Raw genomic sequence first — 26,539 nt, 5'->3', positions numbered from 1 at the left:
TTCTGGGATATAAAGGAGTTAAGAGAAAGATTCTTTCTAGGTAGCAGAATCTGAGTAGTCTCAGAGAAGAAATAACTTTTAGAAGGGAAGAATTGAAAAACCAAGTACATAGCATATTTTTAGGAAATGTGAGGATACTTCTTACCCCAAAGCACAGGGCAAAGAGAGCTAAGATCAAAATATAAACATTTTGCAATGGAGAAGAAAATCAAGAAAAAACGATATTATTTTGAAGTCAAAGGCCAGATAATCAGTTGAGAAAGTGAGGCAGGTATGTAATTTAGAGTAGCCACTGAAAGGAATATGATATTAGTGAACTAGAAACATAAAATAATCAGTGTAGAATTTGAGGCTCAGCTGAAGACAGAGAGCTTGGATTACAGTAAAAATGTTGGTATCTGTTTTGATTTTTCTGTAATGAAATATAGCAGCCTGTGTATAAAAGCTAGGAAAATAGATCATGGAATTTCCTAAGATGAAGTGTTAACAAAGTAGGTATGGGAAGAGTCAAGTTGGTGAAGTGTGTAGGTTGCTTATAAAAAGTCTAGTTGAAAATAACCACCATGGGGTCTGGTATGGATTAAAATAGGTCAAGAAGGTCTGAGGAAAATGTAAACCAGAAGATGTGTTAGTTACCTATTGCTATATAACAAGTTAGGCCAAAATTTAACAGCTAAAACAACAGTAGGCCTTTATTATCTTGTAGAGTCCTGTTGGATCAGGAATTTGGGAATGGCTTAGCCAGGTGGTTCTGGCTTTCTACCTCTCATTAGATTGTAGCCAAGATGCTTATTGGAGGCACAGTCATCCAGAGGTATGACTGGGCTAGAAGATGTGCTTCTAAGATGACTTGCTCACATTGTTGATGAGTTGACAGGAGACCTCAGTTTCATACTACAAGGACCTCTCCATAGAGCTGCTTGAATAACTTTACCATATGGCAGCTGATTTCCCCAGAGCAAGCAAGCAAAAATAGAGGAGGGTAGGAGGCACAGTATCTTTTATAAGTTAAGTCTCAAAAGTCCCACTGTGTTATTTCTATTCTATCCAATTGGTTATAGAGGTCAGCTGTGTTGAGGCTGGAACTAGCAAGAGCATGAATACCAGAAAGTAAGAATCATCAGGGGCCATTTTGGAAGCTCACCACCACAGAAGGAAAATTGGAAAGAGAATTGACATCTAAAAAGAACTTACTTTGTACAGGCATATAATTTAATTCTTGTAATAACTTTATGAGGAATGTATTAGTTTCTCATTTTAGAGATGAGTAAATTTAAGCTTTAAGAATTTAATTAACTGTTGCCAAACATTTTATGACAGTTCAGCCAGGCTTGGAATCCAGGTTTGTTAGCCTGTTCCCATAATATTTCATCATATGGAAAGAAAGTATGGTTGTAGTTGTTTGGTACATCTACTTTGAAGACATAAGTTTGGTTGAGATTTAATTGATATAGTTTATGCAAATTATCACTGTACACAAATATTTATTGGCTGTTTTTATTATGTATCCTTGTAATTTAAGAACTAAAGGAAGTTACGAGAAGTGAGGATGAAAGACATGTTTGAAAGGAAAATTAACTGGCAGAAAGTAGGATATGGTTATTTAAGGACACTTAGATTTGAATTGCTTGGATTATTAAGTCAAAAGTATATTAATGCTTAAAGGTGACTACAGTGGGCAGAAAAGGAAGACTTCCAAGAGAAGTACCATTAATATGAATTCTGAAACCATCAAGAATGATGATAGGGAATAGAACTATGACCCGAAGTCTGAAATAGGAAGGAAATGGTGTGTGCTTCATAAAGGCGGTTCATAATTTCCTTAAGAATAATGTGATGAAATATTGAAATGAGAGTATAGGCAGTATTTTAAGTTTTAAGCTTTATGATATCTTGAGTGTTGGTTAATGCAAATTATATTTTTATCTCATGAATATATAAAAAGGTATTTCTTTAATATTATTTGTACATTTATATGAAAGGTTAAACCCTACTTAAGCTCGTTTTATGCTATCCTCTTTCTGCCCTCTACACCTCTTTGTACATAGTTGTTTTCACATCTGTGTCTTCACTGGACTGGAAGCTCATCTAGGGCAGGTACAAAAATGCCTCATTCATTTATCTTTGTCCCACTATGTGCCTAGCACAGTATCCTAAACATAGTAATAGGTAGTGAATGTTAGATAAATTAGTGGCTTGCCAGGTCATACTTTTCAACTCACTCTGTAAAAGGGATAGGTTATATTCATACTGGGTATGCTTATGTAAATGATAAGAAAGGTATGAATTTAATATTTTTTTTAAATATTAAGAGAGAGGGAGAGAGAGAATCCCAAGCAGGCTCCATACTAAGCATGGAGCCCGATGCAGGGCTCGATCCCACAACTGTAAGATCATGACCTGAGCCAACATCAGGACTCAGACATTCAACTGACTGAACCACCCAGGCATCCTGAATTTAGTATTTATTAACACATCTCAACTGTAGACCTTGGCACATATGGTGGGAATGAAGGCTCTGAGAATCCTTTAAATATGGCAACCATCCTCCTTGCTCTTCAAAAAATAGAAATTAAAGCCCCTAATGTGTACTAATAACTGTGTTAGGCATGAGAACCAAAGATGAATGAGCTGTGTGAGTCATGTCTTTAAGATAGCTCAGTGAAGGAAGAGGCAGACATATAAACATCATTTAAAAAATTAATCTTTATTTTTTAGAGCAGTTTTAGTTTTTTTTGAAAAACGGTGGGAAACTTAGAGTTGTATACACCCCTTACTCTCCATCCTCCCCCCCATTCTCTCTATTATTAACATCTTGAATTAATGTGGTACATTTATTATAATTGATGTCAATATCAATACATTACTACTAACTAAATTCCATATTACGTTAAGGTTCACTTATTTTGTTGTACATTCTGTGGGCTTTGGCAAATAATAACACATCTTTACTATGACAGTACCATACAGAATAGTTTCACTGCCCTAAAAATTTCCTTTGTTCTACCTTTTTATTCTTCCCACTCCCGCTACTCCAAACTCCTGGCAACCACTGATTACTTTATCATTTCTATAGTTTTTCTTTTTCTAGAATGTCATATATTGAGAATCATACAATATATATAGCCATTTCAGATTGGCTTCTTTCTTTTTTCTTAATTTTTTTTAACGTTTATTCATTTTTGAGAGACAGAAAGCGTGTGTGGGGGAGGGGCAGTGAGAGAGGGAGACACAGAATCTGAAGCAGGCTCCAGCCTCGAGCTGTCAGCACAGAGCCCAATGTGGGGCTCAAACTCACTGACCATGAGATCACGACCTGAGCTGAAGTCTGACACTCAACCGACTGAGCCACCCAGGCACCCCCAGACTGGCTTCTTTCACCTAGCAATATGCATTAATGTTCTTCCATGTCTTTACATGGCTTGATATGACGGCTGATTTATTTTTATTGTAGAATAATATTCCAGTGTATACCACAGTTTATTTAGCCCTTTAGTTACTGAAGGATATCTTGGTTTCTTCTAAGTTTTAGTAGTTATTAATAAAATTGCTATGAACATTCATGTGCAAGTTTTCATGTAGACATAAATTTTCAACCCATTTGGGTAACTACCAAGGAGTGCAGTTGCTGGGTCACCTGTCAAGAGTATATTTAGTTTTGTAAGAAACTGGCAAATTGTATTCCACTAAACAATGTTACGCCATTAAACTTCATTCTTTATGTACTTAGTTATGTTTTAAGGTAGAGTTATCACAGTGGAGGTATGAGGATAGGAGTAGTCATGAAGAGTGCCCTAAATGACAGTTCTAAAAATAAGAGAGAAGGGAAGATGTCAAAATGTGAGCATCAAATTTGTAGAATGGATGTTGGGTTTGGGAAGAAAATTCCAGAGCTAATAGTGGAGAATTCTCTCTCTCTCTCTCTCTCTCTCTCTCTCTCTCTCTCTCTCTCTCTCTTTCTTTGTATTGGGAGAGAGCATGAGTGGGGAAGACGGAGAGAGAATCTTAAGCAGACTCCATGCTCAGCACAGAGCCTGATGCTGGGCTCTATCCCACAAGAGTGGCATCATGACCTGAACCAAAATCAAGAGTCAGACACTCAACCAACTGAACCACCTAAGTGTCCTGAGAATTCTTTTTTAAAAATACTGCCTCATTTGGAGTGCCTGGAAGGTTCAGTTGGTTAAGTGTCTGAATCCTAGTTTTGGCTCAAGTCATGATCTCTCAGTTGGTGAGTTTGAGCCCCTCATCTGGCTCTATGTTGACAGTGCAGAGCCTGTTTGGGATTCTCTCCCTCTCCACGCTTCCCCCACACTCTTGCATGTGCCCCCATGCACACTCTCTCTCTCGTTCTAGCAATAAATAAACCTTAAAAATTGTTTTAAAATGCTGCCTCATAGTACTTTTAAAGGTATTACAAGCAATGTTGTGTGGAAAAACAGACTTCAACATCTTTGACTCAGGAAGTAATTCGGAAGAATTGGACTCTGTGAAACTTTTTATGAATAGCCAATTTATTTCTGTGCTTTTATAGCTAAATTGTATCAGATCAATACCACTGGCTTTCTCATTCTAATCAGAAGTTCTGGTAGATATATACATCTTTGAGAACATTTTTCAATGCATGTCCTTGGAGAAGAGAAACATTGAAATAATTAAAAAGATACTGAGATATGGGGCAGCTGGGTGACTTCTGCTCAGGCCATGATCTCCTGGTTCATGAGTTTGAGCCGCGCATCAGGCTCTGTGTTGACAGCCTAGAGCCCGGAGCCTGCTTCAGATTTTGTGTCCTCCTGTCTCTCCACCCACCCCTGCTTGTGCTCTGTCTCTCTCTGTCTTTCAAAATGAATAAACATTTTAAAAAATTTAAAAAAAAAAGATATTGAGGTAGCATTTCTTAAGAAGAGGATATTCTTAATATATAGTATTTTAATAGTATCAGTTTCTTATTTTATACTTTATATTTAAAGTAATACTCTCCTTTGTGTCTAAATTTACTAAGTCTTCAAAGAGCTATCCAACTACTAGGAATATTGAATCTTATAAATAGTGTTTAAATGATCTAATTCAAGGTTCATTCATTAAAAAGACGTAGCCAGATTGGAAATCTCAGCTTCTGAATCCTCAGCACCTTATCCCTACAGTTGGTACTATCAGATATTTAAAACTTGGAAAAAGTTTAATCCATTTTCAGGCTATGTTCCAGTAGATCCAAATATGGTTCACAGAAAGACATCCATCCTATAAACATGAGTGAGAGGAAGAGAACAGTTAGATAATACAGTAATGTTTTTAGATGTGTACATAAGAAGCTCTTTTTAGAAAATGTTTTTTAAATTACTTGACATCAGCATATGTAAGTTAAACAGGATTTGGTTCATAGTAGTTTCTTCCTTTAGAAATGTCTTTCCAAGAGGGATGATAAAGTGAAATATAAACACCACATGAGAAAGTGAACTGGTTTCTAAACATTTCATTGATTTTTTTTTTTAAATAAACAACTTATCATTGTTACCTTTAGTGTGGGTACGGTGTCTCCTCAGGTCATTATGTAATGAAAAGTACATTTTAAATGTTTTTATATATTTGATACAGTCCAAATGCTTCAGTAATGGTCTGACTTAGATATTGTTTACATGAGCTTTTTTGTTAGACTATGAGCCAGTACGCTGTAGGTGCTCTCCAGAATGATAACATGATGCAATATAGTGAAATAAATCAGCTTTCTTTTTTAAAATGATAGTTTAATGGACGACTTTGCCTTTTTCATTTTTAGAGAGGTTTTTAATCTATGTATTTGAGTAGTACTACTGACGGGAACCTTTTCTGCAGGTTAGATAATGAACAGTGGGTTTTTCTGAAGGTAAGTAGTGACTTAGGAGCATTGTGATTTCTCACTTCCACGAGAAGTGAAAATTGACATCTGAGAGAACCAAGCAGCACAGAATACTGTGAAAATCTGGAGCCTGGCACCTTGGAGAATGAGGATAACTCTTAAGTTTTTAATGGCTGAGTTTGAAGAACCACTCATTCTCTTTGTGTTGCTTTAAATCCTTTCAAATACCATATAGTGGTGACCTTTAAAAATATATACTGGGGGGCCTGGCTGGCTCACTTGGTAGAACATGCAACTCTTGATCTCAGAGTTGTAAGTTCGAACCCCAAAGTGGGTGTAGAGATTACTTAAAAAAATAAATCTTAAAAAAGTAAAAATATATAAATATACTATTTCTTAGTCTGTGCCTTTTTTATACTGTCACTTCTAAAATGATAGAAAATAGTCGGAGACAGAGTTTAAGGGTTATATTGGTAATCTTAAATCTGCTTATATTCCCTTTGTTGATGTTAAAGACATTATCAATATTTATAAAGGGAATTTTTTCATAGAAGAAATTTGAAAGAATTAGCTAAAACATTTGTACCGACATTTACTCCTGTCTTTGTGCTTTTTATTGGAATGCATTGCTAAAAGTGGTTCAGGGTATAAGCAAATTACTTCATTTTGATTCTAGATGCTGAGCTCCTAATAGCTTTTAAATTTATACAGTTTCTGTTTAGCTGTCAAAACATTTAATTATATCATGCCCAAAGGTGTAAAGCTGTCAAATAAATCTAAGTTTAGGCGTAAACATTTGCTAAGTTACAGGCGCTACTACACCGTTAGTTGGTACGGGACAGCTTGTGAACCTGTTTTAGGGGAAGGGGTGTGTCGAGGAACATTAACTCAGCAGGTACAGAACAACATTGGCCCAATGAATTGATGATTACTTGTAAAACAGCAGGTAGTAATGCCCCCAGTCTTTATAATTCCTCTCTTTGTAAAATAAAGCAGACTAGAAAGTGTATTGGATTCCTTGGCTGGATTGGATTTGTACTGCAAGAAAGCTATTTTTTGCGCAAGTATGTACTCTTTTTCCTTGCCTTAACATTCTTTTTGTTTTTTGTTTTTTTGTTTTCTCTTCAAAAATAAATGTACCCCATTGGTACTTTAAAACCTCCTCCCTTTCCACAAGGGTCTCTTGCGTAGGAAGAATAATTCCTGTGGCACTTATAAAAGAAGCATTGACCCTGATGAACAATTATCTATGTAAACATTTTTAAGCTTTTTGAAAAGTGTGATTGATAAATTAAAAATATGTGTATTCAGTATGTACATGGATGTTGTAAAATATTTTTAAAGAAGGGGGAATTTTAAAGTTTTGTTTTTATCTTGTTATTTCATAAATAAAAATTTGGGATATTTGATGACATTATTTGGAGGTAGATTGGTAGCATAAATACTAATGCCGACTTCACTAATGCAAAAATTCACCAAGAGGTAGGGGAGTAAAGTAAATTAGTTCTACTTTGAAGCTTTTATTTTCTTCCCCTTTCAAAATGAATGGGAAGGCCCTTGAGAGGCCCTTGAATGAAAGCTGCTTTTCATTAGTGCTACCAAATACCTACTTGAAAGAGTTGAGTTCTAACTGAACACCCACACAAGAGAAAGGGAAAGCTTCCTTTTTCTACTGGAAGACCATCAGCTAAATAGCTCTTGGCTTCTCTTTTCCAATCAGGTGGTTTCACATCAGAGTTAATTACTCCAGTCATTTATTCTAATCACCCTCCTCTTATGGCTAGCTGCATTCTGTCATGGGGTGGCATCGTTTGAAGCCAGTTAAGTTTGAAAACCACTGCAGGGTACTTGAGGCTCATTAGTGAGGCCTATCCATGCCTGGCTTTGGATTTGCTCCCTGATTAACTCTGCATCTCTCTGCCTTGCTCCCTCCTCCCGCCATCCACCAGCCCCCACTCCTCAAGGCAGTTGCTCTAAAGAGGAATGTTTCAATTAACTCTTGCTTTGCTGTTTGTCTTTTCACCTACATATTTAAGAAAAATTTAAATGCTTATAATATAGTTGATAGATTCTGGCCTTGTAACTGCATCCTTTGAGTTGAATTTAACTGAAAAGGTAGATATTCCACAAAAAAGAGTTATATTTTGAACAACAAAGGAGGAAAATGGTGGCCTCTCAGAACGAATACATCTATGTCCTTGATCCAATTCTGTTAACCTGATAAAGGTCGTGATTTCAACTCTGATTTTACAATACTCTAGTGTGTCTTAGGCTTATCATAGGAGTTATCTGGAAAGCTTTTTAAAAATCTCAAAACAGATTTATTTGTTTGACATTGTTGTTTATTATTATAGTAGTTAAATTTAAAAGTGTTTGCCAACTGGCACATTTAAGAGATATTTACATCACAAATGCAAATAATGTTTGTGCTGTGCTTTTTAAGAGTAAAAGAGATAAAAAAGAAAAGAAAAACATGGCATCAGTATTGAGTAGGTTATTCCAGACAGCATTATTACATGAAAGTATTTAAAACATTTTCCAAAAGTAACAAAAACACATATTGGGTTGGGTAGTTAAGTGAAAATGTTTATTTAACTAGGAAATGAGAGAAATTTTCTTGGTTCTTTTTACATGGTAGTTTGATTTAAAGAAATTAAGTAGTTTGTGTGTCAAAATAAAATATGATACACATTAAAATACATGAAATCACATTTTTTTAAGTTGCTAATGTCTGTGAATGTTCAGAAATCAGAATGAGCTCTGGTTGTTAATTCTTATCCCCAAATAGTTTAACGTATTGTTTTTGTATTAAGAGTTTTTGGACGTAGCAATTAACAAATATGTTCTTATTCTTTACCTTGCTCAAAAGGGTGATTTTTTTAAGTATGATTTTTAAAACCCTCCCAATGAATGTACAGTTAAATTAATGAAAAAGTGGCCTAGAATATAAATTTCTTCCTCAGCTCTGTAAATATTTATTGAATGTGTACTATGTGCTCAGTTCCAAGGATGCCGATAAAATTTCTGCCTTTCAGGAACTCACATTTTAATGAGGAACACAGAAAAATAAACTGTAATACAAAGTGAAAGTATTAGTTTTCATATGTAAAACCAAAAAGAACAAAAGAACCTGTAAATAAATAAGTTGAAAAAACAAAAGGATCTGTAAATAAAGCCTTCAGGTTGACATGGCATATTAGATTCAGCAGTTCTTAATAATGATGTCAACAAATGGTATATGAGAAACTCATTGACAGTAATTCATAGTATGAAATGTTTCATACTTTTAGAATTTTTATATGTGGCTTTGGCATATACCATTCTGTTAAAGAATTTTTCAAGACGATATGTAGTGGTTAATAACATGGCTTTAGGAGTCAGATCTGGGTTCCTGCTGCAACTCTGACATTTACTAGCTGTGTGACATTAGGCAATTTACTTAGCATTTTAGCCTCATTTGTAAACAAGTTTTTAAAAATGTAATGCTTATCTCATAAGATTATTGTGAGGATTAAATAAAATAATCCATGTAAAACATTTAGCGTAAAACTGGGTGCATCAAAGGCACTCAATAAATGTTAAGTGCTGCTGTTGTTATTATGTTGTTGTTTAGTTGGTTAGTGAATTTCTTCCATGTTGACCTTCAGATGCATTTTCCCTGCATAATATATTGTCTTTCTAGAGCCTTTGCCAAGTTTATGATTGACATCATTTGCATCCATCTTCCTGACATTGTTCAAGAGAAAATAAAACCTTGAAAGATGATACTGTAACATCTCCTTCACTTTTTCGTCCCTTCCATGTAATCATCCTACCCCAAATGTGATTGTTCAGTTAACAAACTGTAGACATCTTATCTGCAATGGCTAGTAATCACAGAAATTCTTCACATTTTCTAAAATTCTGGCAAATTAGCACTGTATCAACTGGATAAAGTTTCTGTGGTCAATTTCATGCTTCTCATACAATGCTTGAAGATCATAGTCCCACAGCATAGACACTGAATTGTGCAAATCACGAGAATTTCTTAAATGCCATTCATTCATTCAACAGACATTTATTAAGGGCCTACTGGGTAATTAGGTCTGTGATCACAAAATTGGAAGAATATGACACCTGCCCTTTTGGGGCTGTCATTACGAAGATCAAACAGACATGGCAGTAACTAATTAGAGAAATAGATTAAGTGATGTATTTGTGTGTTCATTCAACAAATATTTTGTGACCTCCTTCTGCTTATTAGTCTTTGGGAATATAATAGTGAGAAATACAGCATAGTACTTGCCCTTGTGGAACTTTATTGTTTAGTGAGGGAGATGGACAATAAATAAGAAACTAATATAAACATATAACTTGTGATAATATATAGTGTTATGTAACAAAAAATATAATACCTGTGTGTACCATGAAGGAGACACACAAGCTGCCATTAAAACATTTGACATTTTATTTCTTTATGTGTGTATATGTGATCTTTAAAACTTACTTACTAATTGAGATATAATTGACATATATAACAGTTTTAGATGTACAACATAGCTGTTCAGTATTTGTATATATTGTGAAATGATCAAAACAAGTCTAGTTAACATCTGCCACCATACTTAATTTTTTTTGTTTGTTTTACTCTGAGACAGAATGAGGAAATACTTTATTTTACTTCCAGAAAAGGTTGAGGAAGGCTTAACTGTAGGAAACTACATTTGATCTTAGTCTTTAAGAATGAGTTGGAGTTTGCCAGGGAGGAGCAAGATGCTGGAAAGGGCATTACAGATATAAGAAGCAGTGTTAACAAAGATCTTGTTACAGTGTAGTACATGAGCTATACTTTATTCAGAAGGTAGAGCGCAATATGTGTGTAAGAGAAATGTGAGCAATACCTATGGAAAGATAAGACTGGAGCCAGATTGTGTGAACAACTTTAATGGCTTGTCAGTAGTTTGAACTTTTTTTCTTTGGCATAGTGGACTCCAAAAGGTGGTTGCCAGGCCAGAAGCATCAGTATTGCCTGAGAACTTGTTAAAAAGGCAAATCATGGGCTCAAGTCCAGATCTACAGAAACAGAAAATTTGGCAAGGGGAGCCCAGCAATCTGTGTTTTAACAAGTCCTCCAGGTGATTTTAGTGTGTTAAAGTTGGAGATCCACTGCTTCAGGGAAAAGAGAAGCATCAAAAAGTTTAAAAGAGAGTTGTGACTTAGCCAGGTTTTAGATAGCAGTTAGTATGGAGGAGGGATTGAAGGGGGTGGGGGGAGTTCTAGAGATAAAGAGAACAGTTTGGATAGTGTTAGAATAACTGAACTAAGAAATGATGAAGCACACAACCAAAAATAGTTGTAGTGGAAGAGGAATAAAGAATGAATTGGAAAGATATTTTGGAGGCTTACTGTCTGATTAGATAAGGTTTTAGAGGAAGAAAAAAAAGGAAAAGTCAAGATAACTGCCACATTTCTGAATTGGCTGGGTGAAGGACTATATCCGTAATCAAAAAAGCAAGAAAGGAAGCAAGTTTAGGAGAAAAAAATTATTCATTCTTTTTTTTTTTTTTTTTTTGATACATTAGGTTTGAGTTACCAGAAGCACACCAAAATAAGTAGTCCAGTGGGCAGTTGACATTTTGGACTTGAAAGTCTGGAAATGGTGATAATTGTCGATTAAGGTAGTTGAAGGTCTAGCTCAACTAACCTGAGTTACATCAAAAACAAGGGCCTGGGACTGAATCATGAGAAGAACTAACACTAAGGAGGTAGATGAAAAAGACCCTACATTAAAAAGCGAGGAGGGTCACCTGGCTGGCTGTGTTGGTAGAGCATGCAACTCTTAATCTCAGGATCATGAGTTCAAGCCCCATGTTGGGCATAGAGCTTACTTTAAAAAAAAGGGCAGGGGGGCACCTGGGTGGCTCAGTCAGTTAAGCGTCCGACTTCAGCTCAGGTCATGATCTCATAGTCTGTGAGTTTGAGCCCCACGTCAGGCTCTGTGCTGACAGCTCAGAGCCTAGAGCCTGCTTTGGATTCTGTGTCTCCATCTCTCTCTGCCCCTCCCTACTCATGCTCTGTCTCTCTCTGTCTCAAAAATAAATTAAAAAATTAAAAAAAATTTTTAATAAATAGAAATTTTTTAAAAGTGAGAAGGAAAGTCAGCAATGTAGAAAGAGAATCTGGAGGTAAGGTATCAAAGAAGCTTACAGAAGAGAGAGGAACATAAACGCCATAACCCAGAGAGGAGAAGGGGGATAAACATCCTTTGGATTCAGACGGTTGGGCATGGTAATGTTAGCAAAAACATTTTTTGTGGTGTTACCTATAATAGGAAGAGAAGAGATTACTTAAGAAGTAAAAGGGGAGGTAAGGAAGCATAAATAAGAAATTTACTTAAATCTTTCAAGAAGTTTAGATTTATCTCATATTGCCTGTTTAATTATGGCTGCATAAAAATAATTAAACAAGACTGACCCTATTAACTAGACATTATTTCACCGATAACTCAGAAGGAATCAGACCTATGATTAATTGTTATTTAGAGAATCATAGACTATTATTACATATATTAAGGAATTTCTAGGAGTGGGCAAACAGAAGCTAGTTCTGTCTGCTACTAAAATGAGGTACTTTTTTGAGGCTTCTGAGTATATCCATATTGCCTACAGATTTCATATAACTGGCTTTCAGCAAATGTTGTGTTCTCTATACTAAATTGTAGTCCATGGCTGTATGGACTGTAGCTGATACAGTTGTGTAGACAATATGTAAGAATTCTAACCAAGGACTTTTGAGGATGAAGTTTGCAAATGGCATCATAGTTGCTAGAATTATTCTAGGCCTTTGCCTTTAGTGTAAGAGAGGGTAGTCATGATCCCTTCTTTTGAATGCTGCCACAATTCTTCAGAGATTTGTAAGTGGCTAAAGAATATACAATGAAGAACATTATGTCTGTTTCATACTTGAAGATGTTTTATTTCTGCTGTCATGTCCTAAGATTTAGCCATTCTTTGCTGGGAAGTGCCATTTTAGCACTATGAATTGTAATGACCTCTTTAAAACTGCATCAAAGGTCATTCTGTGGTGTGTAGGTACCTGTGCCTTGTAAGGTTTACCTTTATTTTCAGTAAGAAAATCTGTATTTTTAAGAAGGTTAAATATTGTTAATCCCTGAATTCTATCTTACATCGAAATGCTGTAAAAATGTGAATACAACTGAGATGAAAGGTACAGCATAGGGAATACAGTCATTGGTGTTGTAATAGCATAGTATGGTGACAGGTGGTAGCTGCCCTTGTGGTGAGCCTAGTATAACATATAGTGTTGTCAAATCACTGTGTTGTACACCTGAAATTAATGTAACATAGTGTGTCAACTATAATTCAATAAAAAAATCTGAATGCAGATTCAGTATTTGGAACTGAATAAAGCTTTACTGTCCAGTGTTGTAACCATTATTCATATGTGGCTATTGATCACTTGAAATCTGACTAGTCTGAATTGAGAAGTGCTATATGTTGGAAGTATACAATTTATGCCAGATTTCTAAGATTTAATACAAAATGTTTTATACTGATTATATTTTTAAATGATTTTTTAATATTCTCAATTAAATATGCTATCCTAAAATTAATTTCACCTGTTTAATTTTTTTTAGTGTAGCTTCTAGAAAATTTTAAATTACACATGTGGCTTGCATTATATTTCTGTTGGACAGCATGGGTATAATGTCTTGGTGATCATTTTGTTTCTCCCAGTTGTGTTTTTTTTTTTTTTTTTTTTGGTGGGGGGGCATTCCAGCATTGAACATATTTTAATACTTAAGTAGTATATATGTTTCTGTTATAATTAGCAGCCTTAGATTCAAAACATAAAGCTTAGGGTTAAGTTCAAATCTATTTTAAAAAGTACAAAATATTAATACTAAATTCAAAACTGAGTTAATCTCTTACCATATAAACTCTTCCTTCTCCAGTATAATTAAGGTCCAAAATTGAAACCTGGGTATCATCCTGAACTCCCTTTCCTTCACCTTTCACAGTAGTTATCAGTTGGTGTAAATAATAACTTCAATCTTTCTGAAATCTGTCCCTTCTTCTTCACTCCCACTGCTGCTTTCTTGAGGCTCTCAGTACTTCTCACATAGGCTGTTGTAGTCATCTTAGAGATCACCTTTTGCCTGCCTCCCTATTCTTCCTCCAAAGGGACATCTCATCTCATTATCCCCAGAGTCTAGCATAGGACAAAATTTATAGTAAGCACTCAATAAATGTTTGTTGATTGAATGGGTGACTGAAATGCTGGTATTAAAAGTTGTAGAATGAAAAAAAGACTTTTAGGGGTGCCTGGTTGGCTCAGTTAGTAGAGCATGCAACTCTTGATCTTAGGGTCATGAGTTCAAGTCCCCATTGGGTATAGAGATCACTGAGAAAAAAAAAAGACTTTTATTCCTACATAATGTATGTGTATATAGTTACATACACAGAATAACTGCAGATGTAATTTTCTGGCTGAACTTGTCAATGCTTTAAAAAAATATTCAACTTTGCATCATATTCCTCAGTTCAGGTTTTTTCTTTATTGGATAGTCTTGGAAGTGGTGATATAATAAGTGTTCTATTTTGCGAAGGATTTTGATTTGCCAATATAAGTTTATAGCATTCAGTCCAGGGAATCATTGGTGCCATGAAGACAGCTCCTTGTTTTTGTCTGGAGTCCCCATGGGATTAAACTACATCTGGCAATAAGTAGAGATTCTGGTCTGGCCATCTTCAAAGGCAAGAGACTGCTAGTATTTATCAGATCTATGTGGATAAGCAAATGGGAAGGGATTAATTTTTTTTTTTTTGGTTTTGTTTTCCTTCCTTTTGTAAGTGACTATAAAATAAAAACTCCAGAAATTCACACAGCAAAGTAATATATTTTCAATGTTGTTGAAGAAGAAATCTTTTCTTTTTTCTATACATAGATGGATAATTGAGAATTTTAGATTAATACTGTAATTACTTAAGTGTATTTTTAACTAGTTTACCTCAAAGAGCATAACAATAATTTACAGTGTTCAGTATTAATTTTCCAATGATACTTCCCTAAATCTTTTACAAAGGTTGAGCATTTAACTATAGCACTCTTAAACATTTTAACAGCTGTAGTATTAGGAAATCATGGTGGCATTTGGAAACTTTTGTTGCCTATTTATCTATGTGGGAAAGTGAACCCAAAATTACTTTCTGAGGAGAATCTTGAATGTGTCTTAGCATAGCATAGGCTACTACCCCTTTCAGGTGAAGGTGGGCCTGCCTTCCATAGAGGCTTGTTTGTGTCTTTCTCCTCATACTCTTCACATTTTTGAGATATTATTAGTCCTGTGACTCAGTTAGCTGTTGTTGAAACATGTGGCTCCACATTTAGCTGACAAAATAAAATGGCTGCATTCCAGGTACTTGTCATGGAGTGTAATCTAGAATTTACCATTCAAAGCCTCACCTAAGAGAAATAATGTTTATGCAGGATTGCCTGAAGAATATGTAGTCTCTCCATTTGTCTATACTTTAAATCTATCCCAGGATTAAGTCAGTCCCTCTGAGAGTCACATACCTGCATTCCATCATATTGCCAAGGGAGGAATTTCTTATCTCAGGAATAGAAATAATGTGTTTTTCTAGGCCATCTGGTTTGTTTTTACATTATGGTCATTTTTGACTCTTGTAAGTGTTCGTGTTTCTTTCTTTATGTTGCCTGCTAGAAAGCTTAGGAACAAATACATGGCACACCTCTAAGTCTATAGAATTTCATGGCATCATTGTTATGCACTTCTTATTTTTGCATTACCTTCTCTTATGTTAAATTTATTTTATCTTGATGCATACACATTACTTTAAGCTCTGTGAACTGTTTTCTGCATGAAGTCATGCAAAATGCAAACACATAATAAAATAGATGGGTATATCTATCATTTAATTATAGTTATTCCCCATTCGATCTTAGTAAAATAGAATTTTTTTAGAGCTCCATCTATGTGTGTTATACTGTAACTAGTTTAAAATATCTGTATATTATGAATTCCTGGGTTTTAGATTAAGAGTGACCTAAGGTTGAAATGTTAATTAAATGTTTTAATGTTCTGTAGCTCTAAAGAAAATAGTTGGATAAAATGTCAGCATATAGGACTATTTTAAACATTAGAAAAAAATCATCTCTCTGAAAAGGAGGGTAATTGTACAAGTTTGCCTAATCCTTTTGATCTTGGCACACAGCAATACAGACTTCAGTTGAGATTAAAACTATGAATTTCAAAGGAAACATGGCCTTCAGTGTGTAAAATATATAACAGCTGGTTGACTAGTCCATTTAAAACTACACAATAACAATCGTAGACAGAATGATTCTCCTGCCAAAAGATGCACGAGTTCTTGATGGTTATATCAAGATATGATACTAACTCACACTTTTCTTTAGTAATGATATAAATGTAGAAATGAACAGTGCACTGCCAGCTCCAGAATCTTTCTTCTGCCCAACAGTTCAAGGGCAGTTTAGAAGTACAGAACTCCTTTTAGTGATTTCTCTATCTGCTTTTCAGCCTGAACTTCAATGTGTTGTGACTAAATTACATTTTTCTTAACTGTCAGGTATAATTTTTATTCTTAGCATCCCACAGTTTCTTTCCCTAAATCCTTGATTCTCCTTTTTTCTTCTTTGACATTCATGACTTATTGTTTTTAATGTTATAGCTTCACACATATTTTTAACCCTTCAAAGTTAAACTTTTCTTTGTAAATAATATATAATTTGTTTCATGTTTTTGTTATATATTTATAGTAAGGTAAATATCTGAATTCTGAAGCACTATGATATTTGTACTTAATATAGAACAGTGTTAAGCTCATGTCAGATTATAGTTCACCACATCTTCTAACATTTTCACTGTTGTGTTTCATTTGAACAAGTAATTCTTTATAGTTTAATACATTTTTAAGAACAAAATGAGGATTAATGTGGATTTTTCACTTTTGGAAATCCCATTTGGCAAGTAAGTTTATATTCTGAATTTGTATCTGTCCAATTAGAAAAAATGATTTTTTTCTGTGACCTTTGTTTCTTGAAGATTTTGATATAACATAATACAAGTTTTCTTTACTGTTCTTTAAATTTATTTAAAAGAAGGAACTTACAGGTGCATTAAAAATTTGCTACATTTACTTGGATTTATCACAAATTCAGAGCCAGCATTTAAGGAGTTAATATATCTTATTAGGGGGACAGGAAATCTGGCAACTATTGCAGAAACTAGACCTAATGGTGCACACAAACAATTTGTCAGTCTTCTTAAATGTGAATAGCTTTCCGCAAAGTGGCTGCTCTTGCTTTGTTTGAACAGGCTAAACTTTTCCTTTTTGGACTTTAAATCTTAGAAGTGAAATGTGATCCACATATTCAATCAAAATCATTTAATTCAAAGCATATTTTGATTGGAACAAAGTTGACATGGAAAGAAACTCTAGAATAAAAAAGTTGAAAGGACTTTATATCATATATTTAGCAGGAAAATTTGAAACAGTTCTAATTAGGCTGAAAAAAACAGCTTTCTTCAATGTAAATTACAAAGGTCATATATCAATGTTAAGGAAACATTACCACTAGTGTTTGAAATCCAGCACATGCAAACATAACAGACCAGTTCATTTTAAATCTGTGTGTATATATGCGTGTGTGTGTGTGTGTAGGAAGAAGGCTGTATTACATGTATTTGAAGTGAAAAATACTTAAAATTCCAAGTTCTTAATGTTCTGGCCAATCCCAAAATTAACTCCTTTGAAACATGTAATACTCAAATGAATTAATACTCTTAATTTATAAAAGTACAATTAAAAATTTACAAAACTAATTTTTATTCTTCCATTTAAAATGTAATTGGGGTGCCTGGCTGGCTCAGTCAAAAGAAGATGCAACTCTTGACCTCAGGGTTGTGAGTTTGAGCCCCAAGTTGGGTATAGAGGGTACATAAAAATTGTTTAAAATCTTTAAAATATGACCAAATACATCTTATAATTAAATGTATACCAAGGCAAAAGGGTGAGTCAGTCATTTTTATTTTCTTCTTTGATACTTATAGCTAATGCATTTTGAATCTCAGAATTGAATCAGGTCTTCTAGAAACCTACGAATGGAAGTGGTGATATAGGTCTTGAGAAAAGTGTATCTGTGTTACACAGACCTACTTTCTTCTGGTTATGCAATTATTTCTGTACTTAAAGGTTTGTAAATACTATTTGATCCTTTGGGTTTTGTTTTGTTTTGTTTTTTCATAAAAATCATGTCCTATAGATATCAGTAGCTTTTATTTAGTGGTTTTTAAAAATGGTGTAGTATGAGACCATTTAACAAAAGTATAAATAAATATTAGCATTAATTTGGGAATAATACACAAATAAGGTTTTCAGGTCTTGAATTAAACAATTACCTTTCTTTTGTTAATTAAAATTGGTTTTCGGGGTGGCTGGGTGGCTCAGTCAGTTAAGTGTTCGACTCCTGATTTCAACTCAGGTCATGATCCCGGGGTTCGTGGGATAGAACCCCGCCATCTGGCTCAGTGGTGAGCATGGATCCTGCTTTGGATTCTCTCACTCTTCCTCTGCCCCTTTTCCCCGCTGGTGTGCTCTTTCTCTCTAAAATAAAATTTTTTTAGGGGCCGCTGGGAGGCTCAGTCAGTTAAGCATCCAACTTCAGCTCCGGTCATAATTTCATGGTTCTTGAGTTTGAGCCCCGTGTTGGGCTCTCTACTGACAGCTCAGAGCCTGGAGCTCCTTCGGATTCTGTGTCTCCCTCCCTCTCTGCCTCTCCCCTGCTGGTGCTCTGTCTCTCTCTCAAAAATAAATAAACCTTAAAAAATTTGTTTAAATAATTAAAATAAAAAATTTTTTAAAGAAATAAAATTGCTTTTCTTGATTTTTACATTTTTACATTATTTTGTTTGAAAATAAAAGGAAATTGCTAGAGTGTCTCTAAAGCATACAGAGATTAACAAACACATTATTAATGCCTTTTATTTTAGAATTTTTATTCCCAAATAGTAAAAAGCAAGCCATTTCTATATAAATTATCATATTATTTGAACTATAGGAAACAAGAATAATTGTAAAAAATATTTTTTATCCATAAATAATTCATTTCCTTAATGGGTTAGTGGCAGGAAAACACAGATTACATTCTTTCAATGAGATTGATTGTAAGACACATATTCATATATGTTATAATTATTTCTGACACAAGATTACACAAATGAGTTGTTTATGAATAATTTACTATTATCTTTATAATATTAAAGCTTGAATTTGTTGATGTTCTGCATGTGGACCAAACAAATGAAAGTTACTAATAAGTGTTTGTATTTGACATCTGTATACTGTACTTTTTAGCATATCTCAAGTGTTTTAGTCTCTGCTTAATAGATCTCATTAAGAAAGCAGATATCAGCCCCAAGACAGTTTGTCAAGACTAATATGAGTCCCCCTGGATTGGATTGACAATTTGTGTGAGGCTTCATATGATAGTCTTTTCATAGACTTATTTGATCCTTAACAATTGGACATTAGTCACTGATTTATTTTATAATAACTCAGATGAGTTGAATATTATTGTATTGTGTTGGACATTTTAGTGGATTTTCTTTTTACAAATTTTACTCAGAGCACACATTGGATGTAAATGATGTATCCAGCCTGCTAAGGGAGTACTAACAATTGATTGGTTAGGTTTGAGAGCAGCATGGGAAGAATGTTACTATCCCCTAGCTGCAAACCGTATTTAACTCCAGTCTTAATGAGGACTGTCTTGACCTAAAGGCTTTGAAAAATCACAAATGCTCAACATTGCACTGTCATATTTCTATTTTTTTGTGACTACAAATGTGGATGTATGTATTTTATATAGAGTGCTTTTTCAAATCTTAACATATAAAGGGATTTAAAGAATTTTAATATGTTTTATAATTTATGTTTTTGAATTTCAAAAACAAGATATAAGATGTATTCTCAGGATATTCCATTTTGAATTAGTTGTATTTCTGTCCTTCAATAATTTTATTCTGCTTGTCTTTACCTCTTACCTCAAATCTTTACTAAGTTTTTATTATTATATACCTTTGGTTAAGCAGTTGTCATTCACTACTACTGAAAGGATGTTAAAGTCCTGAACTGACTTTTTCTGAAATGATTTTAAACTTTTTAGGAACTCTTATAACCATAGCAGTTGTTCTTTTGTATCCCTTTTTAAAGCTTTGGTAAATTGCAAGAAATGTTTGAAAACCACTAATGAGATTTTTCGTTTAGTTTTAAGAAATGTAAATAAAATCTACCCATGAAAATAATTTGTTTCTCAATTTCTGGGAAAGATTTCGCCAATAATTCTGTGAATTACCAGTCGACCTCTTAAGGGATTGACCAGTATGACGGTGTAAAGGCAGGGGTGAGCCAGGGCACAGTGCTCATCTCTGCACCTGTGTTTGAGGTATAACAGGGGCATACGGTGTCTTTCATTTCAGCATTTTTGCTTAACGTTCTGATGTAGCATCAAGATATAAAGGTTTAAGCATCTAAACGTCACCAACTTCACCATTTTTGAATGTGCATAAAGAAGTAATCAACATTAGGAACACTCGCAATTCTTTGATGACACATAAAATAAAATTGCACTGGTTTTTAGAGCTTTAATATTGAGAAAATTCTCTTGTACTTTATCATTTGCTGAGCCTTCTGGAATTTTATAGTCTCAAATCACAACACCACGGACACTCAGGAGACTCCTGACTGTTTTATCTTATTAAACAATTTTGAAATCATTAATTTTTAATTAGCTTGGATGCAGGGTTTTTTTATTGTTTCAATAGTGCGTGTATATGAACTAAATGTTTTTTATTTAAACTACTGGCGAGAGTATTATTTACATAAATAAGTGTAGGTTCTTTCTAAGAGTACCTACTGTGAGATTGCTTCATATAGTCACACTTTTTTTGTAGACTCAGAGATATTACATGCTCATCTATTATTGGAGGGCTTTTCAGCAGTTTATTAACTCAGATTTTGAACAACTAAAAAGGATATAAGCCCAAAGATATGTGTAGGTCCTTCCCTGATTGAAAGTTCTAATTAAGTGAATTGGAGAAAATTAACTGAAATTAGCTGTCAGAAAGTCACATTTAAATGAGTGATGAGCTAGTCTGGCAGTAAACATTTAAATGATATAAATTGCCATTTAAGTGTATGGTTTAATGTTTGTCATGCATTAATGTGACATGAGACTGCAGTGACAATCAAGCAGCTTGCTCTAATTTGAACATATTTAGGGCTTTTGTGTGGAGTGCACTGCACACAAATTAAGACAATTGCTGTTTTTATGTGTCACTTTAAACATGGCCCCCAATCCCCCATCCCTACTCAAGGCCCAAGTTAATGAAACAAACGTATCATTTTTGTGCATCTTCCATTAATAATTCCTGAATTTTCAGATTAATTTTAAATCTATGTACTTATTACAATCTCTTCTTCTCCAATTTCAAATAACATTTGCAGCACTTTTGTGCTCTCTTAGCTATTTACTAAATTTATAAATATAATGAGTTTTATAAGAGATGTCTAAAACAGTAACTTTCACAGTTGAAGCTAGCTAAATATTTTTATTTCATATTCAGGTATACATTACAATATGAGAACTGCCTAGAGTTTTATTTACAGAATTATTTTTTGCATTTTACATAGTATGTGATATATTGTGAAGTCATTTTAAGTATTATCAGTTAAAGGAAGTATATTATTTGAATTCAGTTGTAAATACTTTTCTTATTCATAGGCACTTATTTTAGATAGGGATTTTAAAAAATATTTAAATAATTTCTGTACCCAACATGGGGCTCAAGCTCACAGTCCTCAGGTCAGATGTTCCACTGACTGAGCCAGCCAGGTGCCCCCACAGGCACTTATGTTAATAAAGCAATACTTAACACAAGTGTATACCTGTGAACTAATAGGAATGTCTTTTGTCACAAGATGGTTTATATCTTATTGGTTGCTTACTATAGAGATTACTCAATTTTGTTTTAAAACCAACAGATTTCTTTTTATAATATTGATAACATAATAAGCCACACCAAAAATATATCACAGCCATATACTTATTACACTAAAAAGAATTTCTATGAGATACATCATCTGATATAATTTGGTATACTTCAAATCAAGCTTCAGCATTTATCTTAGAGCTCTGTGATTTGAATAGCATTAATTATTGATAATTGAGTCCATATGCTAAACTTTTATGGTGAAATAATTTTGAAGAACATTAAATAATATAAATCTGGACACTTTTATAAAAATGTTTCCAGTTTTTTAACCTCTTTTATATTTATAACTGTATTAAAGCCAGCAAACATTTGTTGGTACTCACTGTGCTTTAGGTACAGTGCTGGTAACTGGGAATGCAGTGTTGAGTTGGAAGTGGATCTGGTGCCCAGAATTTCCGCTGAACATTTGATTACATCCATTCATTATTTATTGGGCACTATTATGTTAATAGCATCAAAGTTTTGGTCAGGTTTGATACTAATACCTAGAATAATAATAGTAATTATAATTCAGTAATTGTAAGTATTCCTCCAAAGATCAAATTTGTTGGCATAAAAACTCAGTTGAAAGCACTAAATAATTTGGTTATATAATTGTTTCAATAGACAACAAAAGGTTTCTATCTAGAAAAATCATAAACATTTCAGGTGGATCGTAAATGTTTCATGTTTTCTCTCTTTGAAGCATGAATTGGGTAACTGTCAGGTCCTGAGTTACAAATATTATGAAGACAGACCCAGTCCTGGCCCTCACAATGCTTACAGTATTGTAGAATAATACTGAAATGTAAGCATTCTAATATAATTCAGTGTAACAAGTGCCAGAAAGTTTCTAATTATAAACAAAGGAAAACAGATTCTGGTGGAAAATAGGACATCAGAATAAGTCTATTCCCAGTAAATTTAGTGTAAAACTTTACTGCTTGTTCTAAATTTCTCTATATATTTTAAAAACCAAATTCAGCACAATAATATGATCTATGCCCTTTATTTTCAGGCCCTGGAGAGTGAATTTGTTTCCTGCCAGCTTCACCAATGGATTGATCTCATTTTTGGCTATAAACAGCAAGGACCAGAGGCTGTTCGATCCCTCAACGTGTTCTATTACCTGACCTATGAAGGAGCTGTCAATCTGAATTCAATAGCTGATCCTGTATTGAGAGAGGTAAGTTATCTGACTGGATCTCCCAGGTATCTTTAGACAAGACAGCACTGGGCAATATCTTCCTCATGCTTTCAGTTTGCTTATGATAAAATGGAAACCACATGAGTGGAGTGAATTAAGCAGAATAACCTTTCAGTTCGTGACCTCGCTGGGACTTGAATCCTCACACACGCCAGTGATTTTTACCATATAATATTTCTAGTATAATGTAAAAGAGCACTGTCCAGTGAAACTTTCTGCAGTGACTGATGGAAATGAAATACACATTATATCTACACTGTCCAATACAGTAGCCACTAGTTGCATGTGGCTGTTGTGCATTTGAAATGTGGCTAGTGTGACTGAAGAACTGAATGTTTAATTTTATTTATTTCTAGTTAATCCAAACTTAAATAGCCCCGTATGGCTAGTGGCTACCAGACTGGACAGTAGAGATCTAGAAGAATGTCATATATCTTTGGTATTTTCTGAATCCAAATTCTAGGCATGTGGTTAGACAATGGGAGAGTAAATGTTTGTTAAATTAACTTTGTAGAATATTTGAACATGGGTATAGTCCATTTAGACATTAGATATATAGGTCAAATATATGTATAAATTAAGTTTTTCACTTTAAACATGTGAGGACTTCAAATAATGTTTTTTATTGTGGAGAAAATATAGCATAAAATTTATTATTTTATCCATTTTTTAGTGTAATTCAGTGGTATTAAGCACATTCACATTGTTGTGCAGCCATTACTGCCATCCATCTCCAGAAGTTTTCCATCTTCCCAAACTGAAACTCTGTATTTGTTAAAATAGTAACTCCTCATCCCCACCCCCTGCCCTTTAGTACTTGACTATCACCATTCTACTTTCTATCTCCAGGAACTTGACTACACTAGGTACCTCATCGAAGTGGAATCATATAATATTTATCCTTTTGTGGCTGGCTTACTTTACTTAGCATAGTATCTTCAAGGTTCATCTATGCTGTAGCATGTGTCAGAATTTCCTTCCTTACAAGGATGAATAATATATCTGTTGTTTGTGTATACTATATTTTTTTTTATCCATTCATATGTTCATGGACATTTTGGGTTGTTTTCACCTTTCGGCTATTGTGAATAGTGCTTTTATAAACATTGGTATATAAGTGTCTGTTTAAGTCTCTGCTTTCAGTTCTTCTGTATATATACCCCAAAGTAGAATTGCTAGATTGTATGGTAATACTATGTTAACTTTTTGAGGAGCTACCTTACCAAATAAGTTTTTAATATTAATTTTTCTAGATCAGCTTTTGCTAAAGATTATTTAAAACTTTTGCTTTAAGTTTCCTTGGCTTCCTTCTTTTACCCACAACCCCAAGTAGTTAATTATTAGCAAATTAAACTCTAACTGGAGGGTTTTCCACTTATCGCATTTATTTTCATATTATATAAAAAACATGGCCTATTATGTTCTAAGTATGGTAGGCACTCAATATTCTTGAAAAATGGATATAGTAGTCCCCTTGACCCTTATCCATGGGGGATATGTTTCAAGACCCCCAATGGATGCCTGAAACTATGGATAGTACAAAACCTTATTCATACGATGTTTTGTCCTATACATACTTACCTAAAATACAGTTTAATTTATAAATTAGGCATAGTAAGAGAATGACAACAATAACCAATAGTAAAATAGAACATTATAACAAATACAATAATAAAAGGTGAATGTGGTTTCTCTCTCTTTTTCAAAATATCTTACTGTATTGTACTTACCCTTCTTCTTGTGATGATGTGAGATGATAAAATGCCTACATGATGAGATGAAGTGAGGTGGATGATGTGTAGGCATTGTGGCATAATGTTAGGTTAGTATTGAACTGATGATGTGGCAGAAGGATGATCATTTGCTTCTAGACCATGGTCGATGACAGATAACTGAATCCATCAAAAGCAAAACCACAGATAAGGGGGACTACTATATATCATGTCATTATTTAACACTATTCATATAAATATGCATGATTAATTCTCAAAGTTTTCTGGATGTTATTAAAACAAATATAATTTTTATAGCCATCCTATATCATAGTGTTAAGTCTTGTGATACAATGCAGTGTGAAACAAACAAGCAAATTGATGATTGATAGATAGATAGATAGATAGATAGATAGATGAAAGAAAGAAAGAAAGAAAGAAAGAACGAACGAACGAACTGGTATGAGAATGCTCACCCCATAGAAGACTAGACGGGGTATAATACACGTAAAGTGTCTGGCATGGTACCTATCTTATCATAAGGATTCATCACATGGTAATTCTTTTCCTTATGGTGTTCTCTGTTAAGAAACACAACCATAAAAAGAATATGAATTACTGATCATCACAGAAAGATCATAAAATGCTAATGCTAGATAGGTTATCAGAGAGTATTTCCTAGAGGACACATGCAGAGTTCATTGTGAAGTGAGGGCAAGGAGAAAACAGAAAACAAGAGTAGGCATTAATTTATTCACTTTTTAAAACAACCTTTTACTAAACCCAAATTATATAATAAGGGTAAAAAGTTGAAAGGTAAGTCCCTGCCCTCATCAGCTTGAGTTCATTGTCTAACGTGGAAATATGGATAAGTAAACAATTACAATATACTGTGATAAATTCAGTATAGAGGTAAGTACACTGTATGTATGCACAAACATACAGAATAGGCACTAAACCCAGACTGCCAGAATCCAATCCTGTTTTCTGGGAAATGAGAGGCTATAGATTGAAGGATAAATGAGAACACTGGGTAGAGCCATGAGCAAAGGGTATCTACACAGAAGAAAGGGTAAACACTTTCTGCACATAGGTGAGAGAGAGATCATGATGGGAGAATGCAATGAACCAAAGGTGATAGGGTGAGAAAGAGAGACAGGACCATACTCTAAAGGGCCTTCAGTGACATAAAATGTAATTATAACTGCACTATAAGGCAATGGATTATTGGTCGAAGGTTAGTGACATAACCACGTGTGTGTTTTAGAACCTATTTGAAAGAAGATTGAGCAGATAAGAAGCGAAAGGTACCCACCGGATTATTCTAAGAGTCAGTGTGTGATCTTACAGAAAGTAGCTTAGAAGCGGTGGATGGGACATGAACAAGTAAACACAGTGAGAAAAGGAAATAATTGAAGGGAGAATCTTTAATCACTTCATTGAGATATAGCTCACATATGATACAATTCACCCATTTAAAGTGTACAGTAGTTCTTAGCATACTCAGACTTTTACAGGCACCACCACAATCTAACTTTAGAACATTTTTGTCACCACAAAAAGAAACTCCATGCCCATTAGCAGTCACTCTGAGCTTTTTTTCTTTTTTAATGGATAGATATTGGACCATGATTCTATGTTAATTGGAAAGATCCAAAAAGAGGGAAGCATGTTAAACATACATGAATGAAAGCATGTAATAGACTTCC

The 26,539-nt window shown here is 34.2% G+C and overlaps 1 protein-coding gene across 1 annotated transcript in view; it reads left to right on the top strand.

Moving 5' to 3' along the window:
- LRBA (LPS responsive beige-like anchor protein) overlaps window positions 1-26,539 on the top strand; it is a 792,976-nt gene that overhangs the window by 688,576 nt on the left and 77,861 nt on the right. Inside the window, exon 48 of the mRNA XM_047092315.1 lies at window positions 22,930-23,097. Within this exon, the coding sequence (XP_046948271.1) occupies window positions 22,930-23,097 (168 nt within the window). The remainder of the gene's footprint in view (window positions 1-22,929; window positions 23,098-26,539) is intronic.

The sequence above is a fragment of the Lynx rufus genome, unplaced genomic scaffold (assembly GCF_022079265.1).
Source record: "Lynx rufus isolate CCGP_SWC_20201006 ecotype Redwood Valley unplaced genomic scaffold, mLynRuf1.p SCAF_3, whole genome shotgun sequence".
Classification (NCBI taxonomy): Eukaryota; Metazoa; Chordata; class Mammalia; order Carnivora; family Felidae; genus Lynx; species Lynx rufus.
Note: the sequence above shows the minus strand (reverse complement) of the source record. Positions and strands in the feature narration are given on the sequence as shown.